Here is a 21,991-nt window from a genome sequence, read left to right on the forward strand (position 1 = left end):
GTTTTTGAGATAAAGAACACTATAAAAAAAGATCAATGTGAATAATAAAGCATTGTTAACTGAGTCATGACATTTCTATTCTCAGTGAAGATTTGAACAGTAGAGCTCTGCAAATGAGCACCTTGTGCCATTTTCAAAGTGGGAGGAAGACATATAATTATAATTTTTAAAGTGAAGAGAATTTTTTTAAAAATCCCTGTTAAAAAGTTTATTGAAAAACATATCGACATATCAATATGACATAAATTACTTTAATTTTATTAAACTAGGAGGGGGGAAAACCTCTTTTTGAAGACTGGCTGCAGAAAGCATTCCTTGAAAAGAATTTTCTTTATTAAAAACTCTTTTGCTAAGATGAAACAGCACTGAATGTCAGCACTACCGTATATTTATTCTGTAACTCTTCCAACAGCTGAGATCCATAAAAGAAACATATTTTCAAAACAGTTTTAACCTCCATTGTCTTGATCATTCGTATTAACATTTTTCATGTCACCTATTGAAATCCCTTAAAGGAACCTTTTATTCAGTCAAAATTAATGAAGCCATTTTCTTAAACAGCCTCCAAAAAGTAAAAAGGACGTAATGTTGTGCATTTTACTTGACATACGTTTTCTTCCATTTCACTTATTTGTGTGACGAGAGCAAAACTTCATGTTTATGTTATCAATTCTGCAGAGAAAAGTGATTTTGAGAGAGAAGAAAACTAACTCTGCTCTCGCTGTGTGTGCAATTTAAATTCAGAGCAAAAATACAGCATTGATCAGATTACTCCAATTGAATCATTTAGTGCTTTGGCATTCCTGAAGTTAGGGCCCAGCTGTGAAATCATAGTTGGGGCCAAACTTTGCTGTTAGGTGAGTGCACATGGCTCCCATTTTCTTCAAAGGGAATGACACACATGGCCAATATTTAACTTTCACCTCTTCCATTTTTCAGCTAGCAAAGCCAGAACCAATGCAGGCAATTTAATAGAATTAAGAATATACTCAAGATTTTCCAGGACTTACTAGTGATTTGGACTATATAATTCAATACACCTCAAAGCGCAGATGCTCAGCATATTCTGAAAATCAGGCCATCTCGTATGTCTTATTCTAAGCAAGTAAAATCATAAATCACTTTGAGTATTTTGGCCATCTAACAGCAAACAGGGTGCAGGATACCTCTTCAAAATCATAAGCTCCAGTTTCTGGGCTGGCTGAGATGCCTGGGGGACTTCCACTTCCCAGCCCACTTTGGGCACTGGGTTTGCATTCATTTCTCCTCTGCCATCGCCAAGGGGGCTTGAACACAGCAGAGATGCCCACGTGCAGCAGCTGTCTCCTCAAGACAATGCAGGGTACAGTCCTGTGAATCTCCCGGACTGCTGGCACGGCCCCCAGGACTTTGAGGTGCAAGTGCCGCAGAGGGAAAAAAGGATGCACCCCAAAGCAACATCTAGCTGCCCCAAGGTATATGTAGCTCTTCATTTCAGCTCAAGGTCAAATGGAAAACTTTCCTTCCATCCTTCCTGACTCTCCCCTTAGCTTTCCCTCGATTCCATCTGTTCCTCGCCCATCTCCTTCATTCCATGCTCGCCTCCCTCCTCTTCCTGTGTCCATCTGTTCCCTCCATCCTCAACGCGAGTCAGGGAAGGGAAGTGAATTCAGTCATTCACTGAACAGATTTCAAGATGAACCCCCTCCCTCTCCTGTTCTAACTTCATTCATCATGGTAAAAATTATAATGAATAGAAATGTTGAAGGTGAAAATTTATTAGGAATTGTGTTGCTTTCCTATATCAAAAGCAGTTAAAGCTGCATATAAACATTGGCTTCATTCATTTTTTTTTTAATATATGGTATAATTAGCAAGAAATATTAGTGGAAGTGCTCGGTATGCAGTCCATCAACACATGCCCATCAGAGTTTAGGATCTGGGCCAAAATTTTTTGCTAGTCCTGTGATAGATTTATAATAAGCCTATAGAAGGCTTTACAGTCAGCTGGGTCACTAATTCATGAAGTTAAAACGTATGCAATGAGGTCAAAAATTCACTATTGATAAAATACCCCCTCCAGGGATTGCACCATTAGCTTTGGTACTGCAACAGAAAAAAAAATGAAAAAGTAAACCCAAAGCTTCTATGAATTACCAGTCCATCATCATAAATCAGAAGAGAAGCACTTGCACAAGTTCGTGATGTCACATGAAGCCCAGTATATATTTATAGCCTTGTGTACCATTTCCTGTTTCCCTATTGCAAAAATAAACAGTCTCAAAATCCCTTGTATCCTTTTGGTTGACCTCAGCAAAATGTAATGGGCATAGAACTATGAAAGCACCTGTGATACGTTCATTACTTTAGAGCAGCTTGCTTTGCATCAGCCGTGACACCACCCTCCCTCTGGTCTCTCCTACGTGGACAACAGCAGTTCCTGTGCAGTGTGTCCCATTTGCCTGGGCTTGCTGTAGGGACAAGCACCCCATCCCACTTTGCCTACCTGATCCCAGGAGGGAGAAGGAAGTGGGATTTAACGCTCCAAGCCCTATGCAGGGAGCAGGTGGGGTGGCAAGTGTAGCTCAGCACCCACAGGAGGGCCTTGGGCATCTTGTCCAAGAGGGCTAAGCCATGGAGGCTGGGGCTTGGAGGTGCATTTTCCTCTCCATTCCTTTGCTGACCATTTGGGAACTTTATTTAAGGTTTCTGGAGTGCTTGGGCATGGATTATGCCTCACAGTTCATTGCAAAACTTCCAGCCCCAAAACTTTCTGTACCTACTCCAAATGGGAACTTCTGCTCCTGACAGTGATCCTCTGTCCTGTCTCCTCAACTAAAACTCTCTCTCTTATCAGTTTGTTTTTCTTTTGGGTTATTTTATCAAAGCAAGGCATAGATATCAAAAAAAGCGTACGTTCCACTGTAACCTCCCCTCCCAAGGAAGCATACTTGCCTCTATTTCTCCCCAAAGCAACAACTTTTAAAATAAATTACTTACATTCAATGGCTGGTGGTGATTTCTGTGCTGAACCATGTTTATTTACAGTGTGCCTCTGTAATATTGTGTTGTTTTTCCACCAAGACAGCTGTACCAGCTCCCTGACTCTCCCAGTGCTCCCCAGGGTGACGCTGAGCAGCGAGAACTGCCCAGGTAAGCTGCTGTCCCTGCGCACATATTGCACCATGCAGAGGTACACCTGGCATACATTCCCATTGCTGTAAATTATTATTTATTATTATTTAAAGAACAAATTGTGTTCCTTAGACTGATTACCAAAAGGGTTTTTTTTTTTGTTTGGTTGGGGTTTTTTTCCCCTTTATCTCTTTTTTTTTTCTTTTAAAAACGTCCATCCAAACCTGGGGCTTGGGTTTTATTTTGCTCTGAGTCTTTTCAAACCAAGTGAGTTCAGTTCAAGCCTTTAAACTTACAAGTTATCATCCATCAGGTCTGATGTAGCTCTGCCGGCTCCATCTCAGGACTGAACGGACATGGCACTCAGCTCTTCGAGTGATGAGCACATGAGATATTAAATAGACAGGCAGTGACAGCAGTACGTGGGATAAGGAATGGCAGGGAGATCAGCCCGGCGTTCCTTTGGTGCTTTATTTGCACTGATATATGAAGATGCCTTACGGTGAAATTAAGAAGTTACACGTCCTAAACTGCCAGAGTTTCCCACAGAATTTACCATTAAACCTCAGGACTCTTTGCCACAGGAGTGCAAGGCAAGGGGCCACCGCCAGAGCAGCTTGGGAACAAATGTCAGCGGCGACTAGAGCCACAGACACACACGTCCTTTGCTGCAAGATGTGTACGAGTCCTACACAGGGTGATAGATCAGTTCCCTCCCTTTCCTTCTCTCTCAGAGGCAACTGCCCCCCTGCAGCATTACCTGGCTGCAATCCAATTCAAGACATTGTTGTCTTGAATTCACCTGGCTTAAAAAAAAAAAAAAAAAAAGTCTCTATACTCACATAAATTTCCATCTCTGTCTTTACATCGGAAACATAGGAAAGCGATCCCAGTCCTCTGCAACAACGGTCAAGGCAAGTCCCCACTTCCCCAGCTAAAAAAGAAAGTTGCTACTCCAGGACACACTTTAAAAATGGTAACTTAAGGGTGTTTACCTCTACCTACCTCTAACAGTCTTGCTAACGCTGAATAGACTGAGCTTTTTTCATCACAATTACCTATTTTTCCCCTTCTAATTAAGTTCAAAGGATGATTTCTGCATGTTAAAAACGGCATTCGTGGGCATGTGAAACTGTGGACCAGGCTTTTTGAAGACAGTAACAAAGTCTGACCTCCTGCCCATCTCTAATTGGAATTTAATTCTTTTACATTCTCATTTAAAAGTAATCATAAATAATCAGTTGTACATAATATATTTTTAAAGCCTATTTGGCTCCACTTATTTGTTCCAATCCCGCAACCTATTACTGTTCCATGCAGCAACAAACTATAAAAGAAAAAAAAATGCTAACCACTTTTTTTTTATGCTGGTCTAGCATAATCTTTATTTCTTTAGACACTTTGTGCAAACATTAAATTGATAAAAGACATAATGTAGATGGACCCACAGCTGAACTGAAGGTAATTGCATAAAAATGAAATGGAGACCTATAATTGTACACTGCTTTAGCCTCTCTCGCACTGTTTTCTGGAAGCAAGGATCTCGCTTGTCATAGCAAGTTGCTTGTTACGGTGATTGCGTGAAGACTTGATCTAGCTGTACAAGACAAGTATAACATTACTTAAAGGGAGCTTTTCAAACTAAGAGTCTGACACTAAAATGTACTGTATTTTCAAAGATGTAGTATGCTTTAACAAACAGAAGAGTCCTTGAATGACAGCTTTTGTTACCCTTTTGTTTGATGGTGCTGTATTGAAAAATTCAGGTTATGTCTATGCCTTTCTATTTCTGGTTTTGATTTCTCTTCAACAGCACTTCAAGAATAAAAACTGACTCGAAGCATGAATAGTAGAAGTCGGTGGATACAGTAAATGTTAGTCTGGCATTTACTGATTACTTCCGTCTGATTTTTTTCATTCTCATTTGTTGAATGCTTAAATGCTTTCTGTGGACCATTGTATTGCGGCAAAAATGGGAAACCGAACATATATATTGCAATTTAAAATATATCCAGATTAGACTTTAGGGCCAATTTTGAAAGGGGGAAATGACAGAAAATGTCATTCTTGCATAGACCTTTCAATCTGACCCATGAGTATTCGTCTGCTCAGCCCATGTACGGCTCTCAGCCTGGACAAGCAAGATCCATTTGTAAGATTGGCACCTGAATACCAGGTGGGGCACGTGCCTTTTGGACCCACAAATCAATTATTATCCAATAAAACCTATGCACAAGCAGGACACTGCTTCCTCCAGATCCCTGCTACTTCAATTAGCACAGCCTTTCCTGGAGATGGCATGTTATTGAATGAAAGTTCAGGGAAAACTGTGATATGACATTGATTTATAAATACTGGAAAATAGTGGTTACTGTATCTATAAGTAAATACATCCAAAACGCATGAATTTTCACATTTTTGGTTTAAGAGTCTAGACAAGAAGTCAGAGAGGAAAAAAAAAAAAACTATATTTACTTATTCTGAGGGAAAAGCCATTGCCAAATTTTTATAGCCAAGCAAAATCACAGATGTGCTTTGTCCAGGACATTGGTTTTTTTACACACAAATGTGTGACCTACAGTCTTTGCACTGCTGCCTCACGTAGAGAAGCCACTGCCTCTCCTGCCCTTCCCAAGTCTCACCTGGGGCGTTCCATCCTCATAATGCTCACAAAACCTGACAGCTATAGGTTTCCAAGACTCCTTTCTGTGCCACCACCGTCTTACTTCCCTTTCCTTCTATCCCACCAGTGTGCCCTTCCCTAAGGCCACCCCATAAACTCTCCAGGAGAGGGAAAACTATTTCCTTCACATCAGACCTTGTCATTACTAGAAGTTAACAATCCAGCCAAAACACCTGCCAACAAACATTTTTATGACAATGACTTTAAATGAAAATAATAGCTTAGTATTTCCTCTCACCCTCTTCAATGGTATTACTCCACTAACCCTTATCCAGATTTTTCACTTCTAGAAATTTCACCGCATGAAGATGATCTAAAATAGCATGAAATCTGACTATGGGTAATAGTTTAAACAAATTGTTCACTTATTCTGTAAGTGGAATCATAGAAAAATTATGATTGGAAGGGACCTCTAGAAGTCATCTCATCTGGCTTCCTCCTCAAACCAGGGCTAACTCTGCAGTAAGAGCAGGCTGCTGGGGACTTGCCTGCTTGAGCATACTTCCCAGCCTCACCAGGGCCCATTCCAGTGCTTTCCAGATCCCATGATGAAGAATTTGCTTCTTCAAGCAATCCTAATTGCCTTTGCTGCAACTTGTGACTGTGTCCTCTGGTCCTTTTGCCTCTGGGCACTACTGAGTGGAGTTGGGGTTTGGTTTCTCCATAACCTTGGGTATGGAGAAGAAAACAGTATCTAGCACTGACCTCTGCCTTCTCTTCTCCAGGACAAACAAGTCCAGCTCCTGCAGCTTCTTCTCTTTCATCAGGTACTCCAGACCTCTCACCACCTCGGTTGCCTCCACTAGACTCTACAGATACCAGTTATACTCAAACTGCTTCCTCCCACTCAGCAGAATTTTCACTTATTTTGCAATCCACTCATCCCATCCAAATATCCTCCTTTGGCTACAAGTGGACACAACTGCAATTTCACACTCTATCAATCTTTTATTGGCTTTTCTTTAATATACTGCAGGTGTCAAAGGTATCTGAAAAACAAGAGAGATGCAGGATCTCTCTTCTAGCTCCTTACAGCAGAACACAGACCAGTTGCTTTAGAGCCCTTACTGCTCCCGTCAGAAAGCAATGTTTGCAAAACTGAGGTGTTTGTAAAGATCGATTTTCTGTATATAGCTTAAGAGCAAGCGTATCGCAAGATTTTAGCAAGATAAAAAGTGAGGCTGTGCTTGCTGAGAGGTGCAGGAGTTAATCAGCTGTAGATAAGAACTGATGAGGTTTTATCATCCCGGCTGTAGAAAGAATGACTGTGTTTCTTGGCCTCTTGATCACTTTGGAGAATAAGTCAAACTGTTTATCTACTCATGTTTATCTGTTCCTGAGAAGTTCTCCAAGAATAAATTGAGCTCAGAACTCTTCTTAACCTTTCCCCCTAGTTGAGGCTTAAAAACAAGCTCTCCCTCTCATTTTTGAGCTGCCTCTCTGGCACACTGACAGCATGTGGAGTATCCCATCTTCTAGTTGACTTCCAGGCCAACAACACAAGTGGGGATGAAATTATGAAATAATGAACCTGGATGTTAAAGAGAGACCATCTGGCTTTCTTTGCAACAAGACTATGAACCATGGCAAGCTGGCACATCTGCATCTAGGTACCACCTACACACACAACATTGGCTGTAAATTTAGGGAAACAAGAGCTGCTGTTGAAAAATAATTGTTTTGCTTTTTTGCATGTCACACATTGCAATTGGGAGATCACAATCCAAATAGGTTTCAACTGAGCCAATAGTTCTGTTCTCCTTCCTCACCTGAACCCACACAATGGAACTGAATAATTACCCTAGCCTGTAATCCCCCTGGGTTTAAGAGAAAACCTTAGAGTGCAAGTGTAAAAATACTTGTTCCATGAATAAACTTATCCAAAGAGACTGAAATCAACAGGTAAGTAGGGTTAGGCCTCAGAAGTAAACACCTGTAGGCTTGGAAATTCTGCGTATGTTATTCCTTCAGATCTTTGCCTTAGTATCACAAACAAGTCTTTTTTCTCTTAATCCCACCAGATAACCAGCTTATAAATGAAAAGCATACAGATGAAAAGCCTGTGAAAAATATTGTTATGAGTACTGTCGCAGAATTCAGCATCACAGATGCTTCATCAAAGGAAACCAAAAATGAGAAGAAATTGTCAAATGCAAGCAGATCATCCATTGCTTCCCTGGAGAAATGCAGAGAGTTCACCTACATCGAAGATGATGCATCAGTACGTCAGAGAGACAGTGATGGTATGTTTGATAACACAGATTGCATTTAAGCTCATTTCTAAACAACGTCCATTTCAAGAGCACTATGTGTATCTAACTTGAAATAAATGCTTACATGCTGAATGGGAGTTTCAAGAACATAGCCAAAAGCAGTACTAATTTGCCTCATAGACACTTCTTATGATACATGAGAATCTGTAGATGATGATCTTAAATTGTCAGTGATATTAAATTCATAGAAGAGCTTAGAGCCTATGGAGCTGTTGTGTAATGGAGCATTTGTACCTTTGTAACCAGTGTTTGCACGGAGCTACTAGTGACGATGTCAGATAAAACACTGTCAGACATAGGCCTACTTCTTCCCAACAGCAGGGGCTGTTGCTTTTGCAGCAGCTGCAGTGGTTGCTGAACAGATGGTGTGTTTCGTGGTCTGGACATGTCTTATAAAGACTTTTGCATATGCAGTTGTATGGACCATTATGTCCAACCCTGTTATTCTGCTGGTCCATCACCAAACCTCTCCTCTATTGCCTACACTGCAAAACTCACACGGGTCAAAGGAGGAGATCTCTTCAAACTCTACCATGATTCTGTAGAAAACTGCTTCTGATGACTGAGCAAGGTGGATGCATGTGGACAGGACTCTGGGTTAGCTCGGTATGATCTGCATTTTGAAAAAGCATATTTGAAAACAAAGCACTATGAAAGGTACCTACAAACCAAAATTGCGGCAGAGCCCCAGTAGCTCAAATGCATTTTTTTTTCAAATGTACACTACATATTGCTAAAACAATTTGCTCTGGGAATATTTATCATTGTTACCTTTTCAGAAAGGGAGCTGAGCCTTTTTATTGCAAAAGAGCACAAGTAAAGGAGCAGAATATTTGCATTATTTTTTATTAGAGTTCCACAGACAATAGCATAACCAAGAGAAATGGAAGAAAACTGGTTGTGCCCATTACAGACCATGGGCCATGACTCCTGGTAATGTAAATGCTGTACCAACCCTGATTTTAGTGAAATTATGCTGAGTACCAGCACCCGAGGAGCTATTCCTGGTTATTCACACGGGTGTGGGAAAAAGTGCTTCTGTGAATCATTTTTTCTGTTTCTTATGTGTGCCTTTTGCAATAATGGATGAGTATCTTATATAAAGTAGAGTTGGGTTGTATCATGCATTTCATATTAATGATCCCCAAATTAAGAACTTCTGAATACAGATCATCACAATAAACTGCAATGCTCTCAAGGAACCATTACCATCTCTGTTGTAACGCTGATCCCATAGTAAAAGGGTTGTCTCCGTTACATCTATTAGAATGCATTTAATTTCAATGAAAGCCATGAAGTATTTATTCCATTTAAGGGATTCATCCCCTAGTCCAGACACTCACTATTTTCTGAGTTTACTGACTATTGGATCAAGCCTCTCAATCACACACAGGTGAGTACCATGTGATGCAAATAACAGATTTCATACTCCTTAGAACGCTGGAAGTGAAGGAAATTAACAAAAAAAACAAGCTGTGCTCAATTAATAATGTTAAGGGCTGGATGGAAGCCAAGAGAACCAAAGGAAGCCAGATTTGTGATTGTCACTGCATACTCTGCTCACTCTACTCTGACAAGTTACTGCTTATTTCACACACACAAGGCTAAATCTTGCTCGCTGATGCATGGAGAACCTCCGAAAGCAGAGCAATAGAAAGCAGAGACTTGCTGAGAGAGGAGCAGATCCAAAGCTCATAGGTCTCACCAGGGGTGACCCCGGTGGCACGAGCGAGCTTTGGACCAGGTTCGTACACAGCTTCATCTGCCTGAACAGAGAGCGAACTGACAGTCACCAGACAAGAACAGGAAAATTTAGAGATGAGGCAGGCTAGCGAAATTATTAGAAGTTCTTCTTTTGTGGTAATTAATCTACTAATGTAGAGAACGAGAGCTGAGGTCATTGTTCTCACCGAGATAAATGCAATAATGCCTTTTCGCAAACAGCAGGGAAAACAGAGGAGAAAACAGGAGATTGCATCTCCTTTTATGCAGTTTGTGGCTAATTTATTTTCAAATATATAAATGAATGCATAGGAATGGATGTTTAATTGCTAATATCTATTATTTATATACATTACCCCACTTAAAACAGGACAAAAAAAAAGCCTCACACATGCAGATTTTTTGAAATGTGTTACATCCATTATCACAGTTCATGGTGTGTGCTCTGATGGGAATTTAAAAGCATCTTTACTGCACATCACAGACTCTGTGCTGAAACATTACTTTATTATTAAAATCTTGTGCTTTTTGTGTGCTCCCTTTCCTGGATGAGGTCCTAAGAATTGTATCTATTCTCTTAAGATTACATAAGCACCATTATGGCTAACGCATTTAGAAAAAAAATGTTATTAGAAAACAGATCTTTGGAGAGAAAAAAATGGAAAGGTATAGGAAGAAAATTTCATAAACATAAGATACTTAAGAAGAATAGTCTTAATTACACCATGGACTACTGGATAAAATGATTACATTTTCTACACTGTAAATTTCATACAATTAAATGCAGCAGTGTCACCTTATAAAATGTTTCAATTTTATAATTATTTCAGTTCATTTACTTAGAAAAAAATATAAGCATGAATTTACTAAGTATCACCAAAATCTAGTCATTCTTATTCAACAGAACTGACTTCGAAGTTAGTTGTGCTTGTCTGAACTCAAATAGATCTTGACATATTTAAATAAGTATTAAAATTGATAACATTGGTGATGATATGCTACTTAGAAAGAAGTTCAATCACGTTATTCATTCTTGCTACCTGCTATAGCTGCTTTATATATACATGTATATAAATATAAAGACATTGGAATGATTTCTTAATTTTGTTTTTTATCAAGAAAGCTTTCTTCAAAAAGAAAGAAAAAAAAAAAGCGTAATTCTGGAAACTTCCTGGCAGTGAACTTTATGTTACGTGAGAGAGAAAATGCCACAACAGAACCAATGCAGTTGAATGAGTTCACAGTTAGTCATCCTAGGGCAAGGAATGCAGTTACAACCATATGCTTTCCTGAAAGAACCAATGAAAAGACATTCATATTGTTGAAGGCATTTTTCTTTTCCAAAAAACAAGGAGGGAAAAAAATTTTGAAAGGTTTGGGTCTTTGCGCTCCAACGAGATTCACACAGTCAGAATCTCACACCTGCTCAGAGCCCTGCTGCACTCCAAGGCACATTCCCCAGATGCTGTCGTTTGAACTGTGGGTAGTAATTAATTGATTTTCGAGGGGAATGAATAGAAGAGAATAGAAAGTTTTTGCCATAGGCAGCCAGAGTTTGGGGAATACTCGCTGGCTCCACACACACGTCCTAGCTGATATTATTTTCCAAACTTTTGTCTCATAGCCCAGGCTGTTCAAGAACACTTGTTCCTCTGCACTTCACCTCCGCAGAACATTTTCACCCAAACTATTCTGCTATTTTCATGTCACTTTTTATTTTTTTTTTCTCCAGGACAAACAACATAGGAAATACTTCCACAGAATCAAATCAAAGGGCTTATCTCATTTCTGTGTAGTCACAGTAGCCTAAACGTGGGTAATCAAGCAGGCCCTTTTTCTTATGTCTTGCTGCTTTTCCTTTTTCTTAGATGAATGCGCAACACTTATCCTGGCCTGCTTGTTCTGCCAGTTTTGGGACTTTCTTATAATGCTGCCTGATACCTGTGAACATTGGCTGACAGATACCTGTTGTCCATCCAATAGATACTACCAGACTTCCAACGAAGACCACACCAACAACGACTGCAACTGTGACTGTGACATTGATTGCAGCCTTTTTGAGTCCTGCCATGAGACTGGTGAATGCCTGGAACTTGCCATGGAGATTTCTGAAGTTTGCTATCGTTAATGGGAAAATATTAGACAAAATTCCTGAAAACTGCCTGAAAGGGAAATGGCAGAGTACAAAGGAGATTTTTTTTTTTTTTTAATAATAACAAAAATAACCAGAGTGTTTGCCAACCAGGACTATGTGCATCATGCTGCTCCCACCCTGGAGGTCTGTATATCTGTACCATACTGACTGTATGATAATAAAGGGCAAAAAAGGGTCTCCTCCTTTGCCATAGACAACAAGAGAATTCCTAAGTGCCAAGCGTGCTCAATGCTTTATCCACTTTCAATGCGATGCTTTTATAAACCTAATTGCTTTAAACATGGATTTTCCCCATTCACAAACAGGACAAATTAGGACATTCTTTTAGGACTGATATATATTAGTTCATCTTCCTAATGGATTCATACATAAACATGTATTACACATTGTTGGTTATTATTAATAATGTATGATACAGCATCATTTTATAATTAAAAATTTATTTATTCAATCTCTTAAAACACACTTATATGCTCAGTTTAGGTAGAAAAGAAAATTAAATGAATTAGAAACCATGCTAGCTGTAATTACAGCAAATGTCTCTAAAAATCTCCAGTGAATTTTGTAGAGGAAGCATTTTAACAGGGTAGTGCAATTCGACAGTGTATTAATGTGCGTGCCTATGGTTATGTAATAACAGGTTATGCCTATTGTTCATTAGTTATAAGAAAGGGCTCCTTAAGTGTAATTAGCCTAAATGGGAATTGACTGCACACTTTCAGAGGAGAATTACCCCATGGATAGCCAGTAACTCCTTTGCCTGATTTTCATCTGTAAGAATTCTGCAAGCAGCAGAATATTGCCATCTATTCTAGTGGAAACAGGCATCTCCACCTGCGCACAAAAGATTACAAGATGACAGTATCTATCCTGGTTGTGCTTTCGAACTCTCTCATCTCTTTTCTGATGGCAGGTCTGATTAATAAAAAGGAAATACATATTGCACATTACACATATGACAACAAAAGCATGTAAATTCAGCCGCCTCAGGGTGCAGAACGATCGCATTAAGCACAGAGGAAAATACAGAGTTGCTTGCTCACATTAGACATTTATAGACTAACACCAAAGACCATGTTTGCTTTGTATAGTCACTAAAAGTTCTCCCTAAAACCCCACTGATCTCAGTGCAGAATTGCCTGGGGAATCCCAAACAAGAATCCTGGACAAGATGCCAGGACAATCAGCTTTGCTGAAATCATTGAAGCCACTTGTTTAATAACCTGAGTCTCAAATCTCTAGTCTTGACACAGAAATATTTAATGAATGGAAACAAAGACTCATGTGAATTTTCTTCCTCCCACCCCCTTCTGGAAATTCATGCTTTCAGAAAATTGGAAGTAAGAAGGAGGTAGAAACGCTAACGATCTTTGTCAGGTATCTTACACAGCTTAGTGACCTCTTAGCAGATTAAACACTTTTTTATAATAAATAAAACATGAGGTGGCTTTGAGGACAATGAACCTTAGAAGCGCAGCAAACAGCCCAGCATACCTTGTTTCTGTACTCCTTCCAGGATATTGATGGGGAGTAAGATAGCTTTGCTTCTTCTAATTGCCACATCCCTTTGAGAGTTGCAGTCACCTGAAGGGACAAAGTCATTAGTCCTTAATTGTCATACCTGTGCCAGCCTGCCAGATGCGGTGGGACCCAAACACAGAAAGCGCTCACCACCGCCATCTGCGCGGCTCTGTCTTTGCGCACCTGGGCTGAGCAATGCTGGCTTTTAATGCTTCAGTTTGTATTCTCCCACGGGTTTTTGATCTTAAACCTGGCCATACTATGACTAAACTGTCAGGGCAACATACTAGGAGTTGGCCACAGGCTTGGATCAATCCACTTCCTGCTGCCACAGGTTGTCTTCGACAAGTTGGCAAGCAGACTCGTGTGACTAAAGACACTGACCAAAACCATTTAAGAGTCAGAAAAGGAGAATTCTTGCCCCACGTTCCATTTCTGAGAGGAGTACCAATACACACATTAGTGATGCACACAATACTTGCTGTTGATGCTGCCATCCAAAAAGTGGGATTTCATATGTGCAATGGCTGGAAGGAGCCCGAGAGGCAACCAGTTCTCTTCAACTGTTTTCCTAGTAATCATTATCAAAAAAAACTTTCTTTATGTCGTAATCCATCGGTTGGCAAACTGAGGTCATGTCTATTATAGGGCATGGGCAAGGTCAAAGACAGATTTACAATGGACATGACCATAGCCATGGCTAGACAGGATGTCCCAACAATATGAATTGAATTACACTGTGAAAAATATTAAAAACTGCTGATGTCATGAATAGTGGTGTTTTAAACAGTGCAGCAATATCTTCTTGACTAAAGTATACAAAGACACATTGCTCAGTTTCCTGTTTTAGGAAGTAGATTTTCAGTGGCCTTCTGTATAAGCAACGAAATCTTGAAGAATGTGTTAATATTTTTTCCGTATTTAATGGTTTTCATACCTTATTTCATGTAGCACTGGAGAACCAGCTGCTCATGATGACTTTGTTTTCTGGCATAAAACTGCTAATTGTACTGTTACACTTTCATGACACAGGGACCACTCAATACACTGACTGAAAGTCAGTTGTTTTTTTTCTGTGTGTTTTTTTTTTTTTCCATTAAGCATTCCAGAAACTGGATTTCCTGTTTGGAGAGCCACCCTATTCCTATATCAAACTGACTTCCTCAGCCAGAGAAATACCCATTTATCAGATAAGAACATGGGTAGACACTCCAGTTAAACAGAAATATCAATATCTTGGAACAATTCAAAGCTCTCTCTGTATTTTTTATTTACTGTGGAGAAAGGCCTGAGCATGCGAGTAGGAGGCGTTCGGGTGGATGGCTGTTCTGAACATGTTGGACTCAGCTGTGCTCCCAGAGAGATGTCAGCTCTGCAGTGTGTGAAACCGGCTCCTCAGAACAACAAATAAACGTTACCATTTTGCAAACGGGAACATCGCTCTGACACGACGCCTCTCCTCAGCACCATAAATGAGCTGACAGATTGGTTGGGGGAAGAGAGAGACGGAGATAATAAAGAAGAGCTATATTGCTACCTTCTACAGGAAGGGACCATAGGATGCTCTCTAAGGATCTCCTCGTGGAAACAACTCACCAATCTCATCCTTTGAAGGAAAATGTCTTTATCTCCTTCTGGTGTGCTCACAGGACATAATAGTGATTTGGATGCAAATTCTTTGCAGCAGAAATTGTCATTTGCTAATTGTTGTACTGCACCCACCACGTAGAGGACCCAGTCGAAAGGCTTCAGGGTGCTTCTCAAAGGTTAAAGAGAAGTTATCTCAAAGTAAATGAAATTCTCCAACTGAACATGAGCCCTTCCATTTGTAGTTCTGGTGCCTTACTCTCCACGCACACTAGGAGTCCCTTTAGATATGGGGTAAACAAAGATTAGCCTGTGTAGTTCTCCAAATATGGGAATGGAGCAGATTATGCTATCTCTTTTGACTTTCCTCTACTTCCTAGAGCATTTTGATCATTCATATTCTCTTCAGCAATCACAACCAGAATAACCAATCTCTTCCAAATGTCAAGACAACAATGACTCTTGCCTTAACTTCAGCGCTGCTTAGGGATTCAGGCTGCATGCTACAGCAGAGCTCTAGAAAACATTGTTTCTCAGGAAGAAAGCAAAATATGGGAGCAAGTAAGATGCCTGCAATCATATTTCGGCTATTGTTACGCTGGTATATATTGAAAACTTTCAATACTGTTTGACTAAGAATGTGTGTAACTATTAAATTTATCTTTTAATTACATGAAATGGGTGGTTCCAATCTGCCTTTTGCATTTCTGTAATTTTCACCTCTGTCAAGCTGTATTTTAACTCTCTTAAATGCAAGGTAAGTTTCCCATTATGCAAGAAAATCAGGTTACCACACAGCCTGGGACCACCAGGCACCGCTCTACTATAACTCACAGTAACTGAGTATTAATCATGATTAATATTCTATCATTCCTGTAGTAAAAAAAAAAAAAAAAAAAAAAAAAAAAAAAACTGTACTTTCTCTTTGCATACCTCATATAATTGCAGAGCAAACGATTATACGGAATTCAATATTCTGCCGGTAACAATCTAGATTTCTTTAGCATTGCACACGAACAGGAATCGTCACCATCTGATGTGTGTTCTGTGGCCTGCGCGAAATGAGTTGGTGGGTGCAAGCCAACTCATAATGGATGTGTGCCCATCTCACAAAAAAACACCATTATAATTGGTACCCTTAGGAAAAATGCCAAGGCCTGAACGTAAACGCAGTACTTTCTGTCCCAAGTGCTAGCTCTTCCATGGTCAGAGCTGAGGCACAACAGGAGGAGCAAGGCTGAACTGCACCTCCCGCCTCTGTAAAGGGCCTCCCTCCCCTGAGGTACCCGCTGGCATCTCAGATTCCCCTTAAAACCAGGAGAAAAGTCACACTTAAGGGTCATACCCAGCATGCCTCTGCCTCCCCCCCCCCGTCATGTCATCGTGGAGGTTGCAGGAGCAGGAAGTGAAAGTCAGGCTATAATTTGTCCTCTTTCTAGGTGTGGAAGAGAGCTAAGAGAAATCTATTAGCACTAAATATAAAGTATTTATTCAGGAATCCCCATCTGAAATCTGAGAAATCTACAAGCCAGAAAATGTTGAAAGTCGCAGAGTTACCATTTTGTGGGGCTTTCCTGTGGAGAGCCACCACACTCCTTGGATTTCAGAAGACTATAGACTTCCAACCAGTTCACAGGCCACATGAGTATCCTAATAAATAAAATAAAATAAAATAAAATAAAATAAAATAAAATAAAATAAAATAAAATAAAATAAAATAAAATAAAATAAAATAAAATAAAATAAAATAAAATAAAATAAAATAAAATAAAATAAAATAAAATAAAATAAAATAAAATAAAATAAAATAAAATAAAATAAAATAAAATAAAATAAAATAAATAAAATAAAATAAAATAAAATAAAATAAAATAAAAATAAAAATAAAAATATCTCTCATAGACACTCTGTTGATGGCCTGCCTGAGCAGAGCAGTTTATGTGAGAAAGTAATATTGGAGAAGTCTGCTTCCTTGTTAGAGAACCTTGCAACTGAAACAGTCAGTCACATCCTCATGCCAAGGTATATTAAAATGACCATGGTAAAAGAGAAAGAAAAAAAATATACCTTGTACAACTGCACAGGAAAATCACCATCAATATCATTAAGATGCAGACTCAATTTATATTGCCAGTTTTGCCATGATTTCTATGAAGTAGAAAATAATGCCAGAGAGCAGTGAAGAAAATATTATTAGATCAACTGTATAAAAAGCATGAGTGATTCCATTAGCAAGTACAGCTGAGAAAAGACAGGATTTAAATCAAATCTAAATATGATAAGATTATACAGCCAAAGTGACATGTCCATTTTAGAAAACATACAGGATGGGGAAAGAAGCAGCAGAACAAAGTAGAGTTTCTGCTTTATGCTGTAAAATGTGGTGGCTTACACAACATTCAAAAACCTGATGGAAGCATCCTGCTAGCTCCTCAGTTTTATGCTGTACTTGTTCTAGCTAAATAACAAGTGTGAAGCTAATATACAGGAAGACCTTTCTTCGTCTTTATTTCGGTGTATTTGTATCATTCATTTCCTCAAAGTGTCAATACGCCTTATCACTTGGTACAGTCATTGCACACACAGACGCGCCTGCTCAGGAAACAGCAGAGCTGCCCACAGACCCCGTTTCAGATCCTAAAAACTTTTGGGATGTTGTACTACGTCTTTGAGGACAAAGAAAATGTGCTGAAAGTTGGCATTGAATAACAGAGACAATCATTTAAAACGAAAGGCCCAGGTTTTCTGATCTGTTCTCTTTTGGAATAGAAGAGCTTGCCCTGGATTTCAAGAGAATTTTCCCTAAAAAATGTAGCTGGAAAAATCTCTTTCCAAAAAATGGTTTTGGCTAGTACAGTGTCCAACAGACTTTACTGTATACAGAGAGTGACAGGTAAAGAATTAAGAAACAGAGAGAGGGCATTTCTTTTGGTAAGGTCACTGATAACAGTTGTTACTGGTTGTGCTCTCCGATCACTCCCTGGAGCAGGTTTCTCTCATCAAAGAGATCTTTGTGACTTCTGTACCAGAGACAAAATGAGCTGCAGAAAGCAAAGAGGGCAAGCACAGGTGGGCCTTTGCCCCAGCTCCTGGAGCTTTCTGCTTCCACACCACTGCCCGCTCCTTTCCTTGTTTAAATCCAGGTGGACTCTCTGAAATAAGTTTCATTTGTAAGGGATTTCAATGCTGTTCAAAATCAGGAGTGGAAAAGGACATGCATCAACATTCGCCTTCTCAAATATATAATCAAATATTGATCCATTTTCAATCCCTTGATTTTACTACGCATTTCAGAGTTTCCTATATTTTGTAACCCATACACACCATAAAGTCATCACCGAGAGGGGAAGCTGGAAAAATCCAGCTACCTTTCCAAATGGAAATCAAAAGATATATTTTTAGCTACGTTAAGCCAACTGCATGCAGCTCTGCACACTTATGTAATTCCAACATAAAAATAATCCATAATATTCCAGAGGAACAAATCCAATTCTTAGTCATATAAATTTTCATATAAGTCCATCAAAACCCATTCCAAAAATGTCTCAGTCTCTCTGAGCGCTAGAGTTGGAACAAAAGAGCGAGTCCTTTAAAATGCCTTTGGAGCTTCCAGGGATGTTAAATCTAATTGCCCTTAGCACAGCACCGATCCACAAAGGTTTAAGTCATGGAAAATGTATTTTACCTTTATGCAAGATATACTACGCAAAGTTTATCATGGCACAGTAAAGTCAGATCTAACTTTGTGCACATTTCAGACAGAGAAAAATTAACCTTTGATGCTTCACTTTGACTGACTAATCAGGCCAGAAAAATGTGTCTTCTCATTGCAGATATGCAATACTATATTAAGTTATATGACACAGTACAGTATGATATGATAAAATATCAATTTGTGCACTTGAGTGTGTGTACGTAGAAATCCATATTTATACTCAAGACTATTTATAGCAATGCCTCTGCGTTCCAAGAAGCAAGAAATGATGGAGAGTGGGCAAAGATTAATTGTGATAAAAACCTTCATAAGACAAAGCCAGATCAGCATTATTTGTTAATACTTTTAGAAGCTGTATAATTATCAGAGCTAAAGTAGAGCAGAAATTTTCCAATAAAATGGTTGGTCATGACAGAACGATCATTTGCTTAAACTGACCTTACAGCATCACAGGCAAGAAAGTGTTGGGAACCGAATGTTTCCCTGGAAAGCTCTGCAGGGCTTTGGCAGCCCGCAGAAACAAGAACAACCCAGTCACTTTCCTGGGAGCCTGGAAGTCCTTGGGATTCAGGTCAACCATCTGTGCCATTGCATTCAAATGTAAAACAAGAACTAGAACAGAAACCTTATTTTTTTTTCCAGAATGAGTTTTCTTTGACCATCCTTCTATACGAGCTCTTTCAATTTCTAATATCTATCTCAAGCAGTATTTTTTTTTTTGCCAAACTTTGGAATCCCTGGTGGAATAAAAACCCCTAGCTTTGTGTGTAACAACTGTGACAAGACCAGTGTTTTATAGGCATGGGAGGAGACTGCACCTGACCCAGAGGAGCTCCTAATTTTAAAGACAGAAAGGGAGAAATGTAAGACTGTGCAGTCTGCAAACAAGAAATCAGGAGTAAGGGACCAAGGGTGGATTTTTCCCTTGAGAACTTTATATCCTCAGCTAGGAATCTGACCTGTACCAAGGGGACCCCAGGGACGAGACGTGTTTATAATGCAGCCAAGGACTCTGCTCCCTTGGTCCAATCCCCTTGCGCACTCAATACTCCTAAGAGGTGTCTACTCCATAAAGACCCAAAAAAATTTAAGAAACCTTTGAAAAAAAAAAAAAAAAAGATTTGCAATGGCACGTCTTCTTAACCAACATCATGGAAAAGTCACGCTGCTCTGTATATAGCCTTCAGGATTGTGTCTGCAACACTTGAAATCCTGCCCAAGTCTGGCTTCGCTCTCACTAACAGGTACTCTGTGTGCTTCTGCATCTTTTCCTACAAGCAAATGTTGCAACTTTCCTATTGCGACAGCTGTAATAGGCATTCACTTTACTCTGTTTTTCCTTAACACTCCTGATTCCTTTTATATCTAGTTGGGAATACGCTCAAGCGCTAATGGCACTTGTTCAGCCATCCAGAGAAGGCACGGCGTCGCCTTTCTAACTATTTGTATTTCTTCATCTTGGAAATCTGGACTTTGCTGAGATCCAAATGCCTGATATTTAACTTAGATTCATCCCTCTTAAGGTCAGAAGACACCATTAAAATTATCTGGCAACACAAGATCAACATCTACTTGGAGAGAGGAGGTTTTAAATCAGTCATTCCTTCCTCCTATTTCTGTTTGGGCAACGAGAGGAGCCCAGGTGCCAGATAATTAAGTCACCACTGACAGATGAGACAGGTGATAGACCTGCATCCATATGCTATCACTTCTAGTTTGGTAACCTCAAGGGATGTGGCTTGCTCTGCACGATAGCGATCTGCAGCTGCTGGTGTTTGCTCATCGGTCAGCGTGGGCTCCTTCTGCCACCACCTGATGGAAAAGTCCCCAGAGCCTGAGCAGAAATGGAGCTATCAAAGCTCCAAAGACATCACTTCATAGAAAAGGACCTGCTCACTCTCAGTGCCTCTTACCTGCCCTGGGCTTTCTGCTCTTGGCCCTAAGGGGACGTTCAGGGCATAGGGAGCGGCACCAGCGCAGTCCTGCAGAACTGCAGACAGTCTGAAATCCCTTGCAAGCCACTTCCAAATCTTTGAATCCACACATGAAAAATGTCTTGAACAGTACAGGAAGAAATGGCATTAATAAGCCCTGTGAAACCCATTGGTAAGGCAAAGCAAGGAGAGCTGCAGGGGAGCTAAGGGAGCGTGGTGACAGCCAAGGAATTCAGAAACTCCTTCAGCAAACAGAGACGTACCACCACCCAGGCAGGTCTGACATAAGGGTTTTGAACAGGAGCCTTCAAACTTTTATTACTAGGCTTCTTTTTGTAAGGCAGGGCACAGCAAATACTCCATTTAAGGCTTCTGTGGAGTAGAACCAGAAATATCCAGCCTTGCAAATATCCTCAGCAGCCAAGCGCAGAGCCGAGACATGCAAAATGAGCGCCCGTCAGCTCGGTGCCAGCACAACAGAAGGCAGAAGTGCTTCAAGGAACTTGTGACAGGTTCTCTGGATGCACCAATTCGAGACGGGCCAATCCCTGCTCGAAATGTGCAAACTCTCACACTCCTTGGCATGACCGCACAGCCAAAATGCACATTTTTTAAAGGATTCAGAGAAAACACAACCAAGGGGACAGGAACGCAGAAGAATTTGGCAATGGGAAGCAGATGCTTCCCGGGGAAGAGACAGGACTTAGTTCGAAAAAGGTTTGAGGAAAACTTTATATATAGCAATGAAGTTGCTGAAGTCTGTTGTGTTGTAGAATATCTAACTTAGAGGCAGGACTGGGCTCTAAAGAGCCACACCTAGGAAATCAACTCTTAAGTGGCACAAAAATCAGTGCCCTGGGTTACCTACAGCAGCCGCTGCTGGCAGACACCGCAGACATCCGTCACAACCCAGGTTCCCCGGGTTTTGTCACTCGCTGCTCCTGACACCCCCTCTGAAACCCTGGGGGTGATATACCGGAGATGCCGACAGCCAGAGGGTGAGCTGGTGTGCAGGGCTGGGGAGAGAAAGAGAAAGGGAGGGGATTAAAACACATATAAGGCACACACCAAGCAGAATGCAAAGAATCCCAAATTTGCTGGCAAGAAAGACAAACTTGACCGCTGGTTTTGAGAAGGGCAGTGGTACAGCTCCATCTTGCTCCTGGCTAGTGGGATTCAGTTTTCAGTTAACTTCGTGTGAAGGCCGTCATGGTGCTGAGCACAGAAACCAAAAGAAAAAAGGGGTGATAGGCTGACCTGCGAGGGATTGAGTTCCCTACCTAAAAG

At 40.2% G+C, this 21,991-nt stretch overlaps 1 protein-coding gene across 1 annotated transcript; it reads left to right on the plus strand.

The window, feature by feature from the left end:
• Nucleotides 1-2,976: 2,976 nt before the first annotated feature.
• Nucleotides 2,977-12,588, plus strand: MDFIC2 (MyoD family inhibitor domain containing 2; the record flags this gene model as incomplete). Its single annotated transcript, XM_048072509.2, is given in 4 exon segments — nucleotides 2,977-3,022; nucleotides 3,025-3,132; nucleotides 7,819-8,040; nucleotides 11,661-12,588. Coding segments are annotated over 4 exon segments (636 nt in total), but the record flags the coding sequence as incomplete, so codon positions are not given.
• Nucleotides 12,589-21,991: the final 9,403 nt, after the last annotated feature.

The sequence above is a fragment of the Anser cygnoides genome, chromosome 10 (genome assembly GCF_040182565.1).
Source record: "Anser cygnoides isolate HZ-2024a breed goose chromosome 10, Taihu_goose_T2T_genome, whole genome shotgun sequence".
NCBI lineage: Eukaryota > Metazoa > Chordata > Aves > Anseriformes > Anatidae > Anser > Anser cygnoides.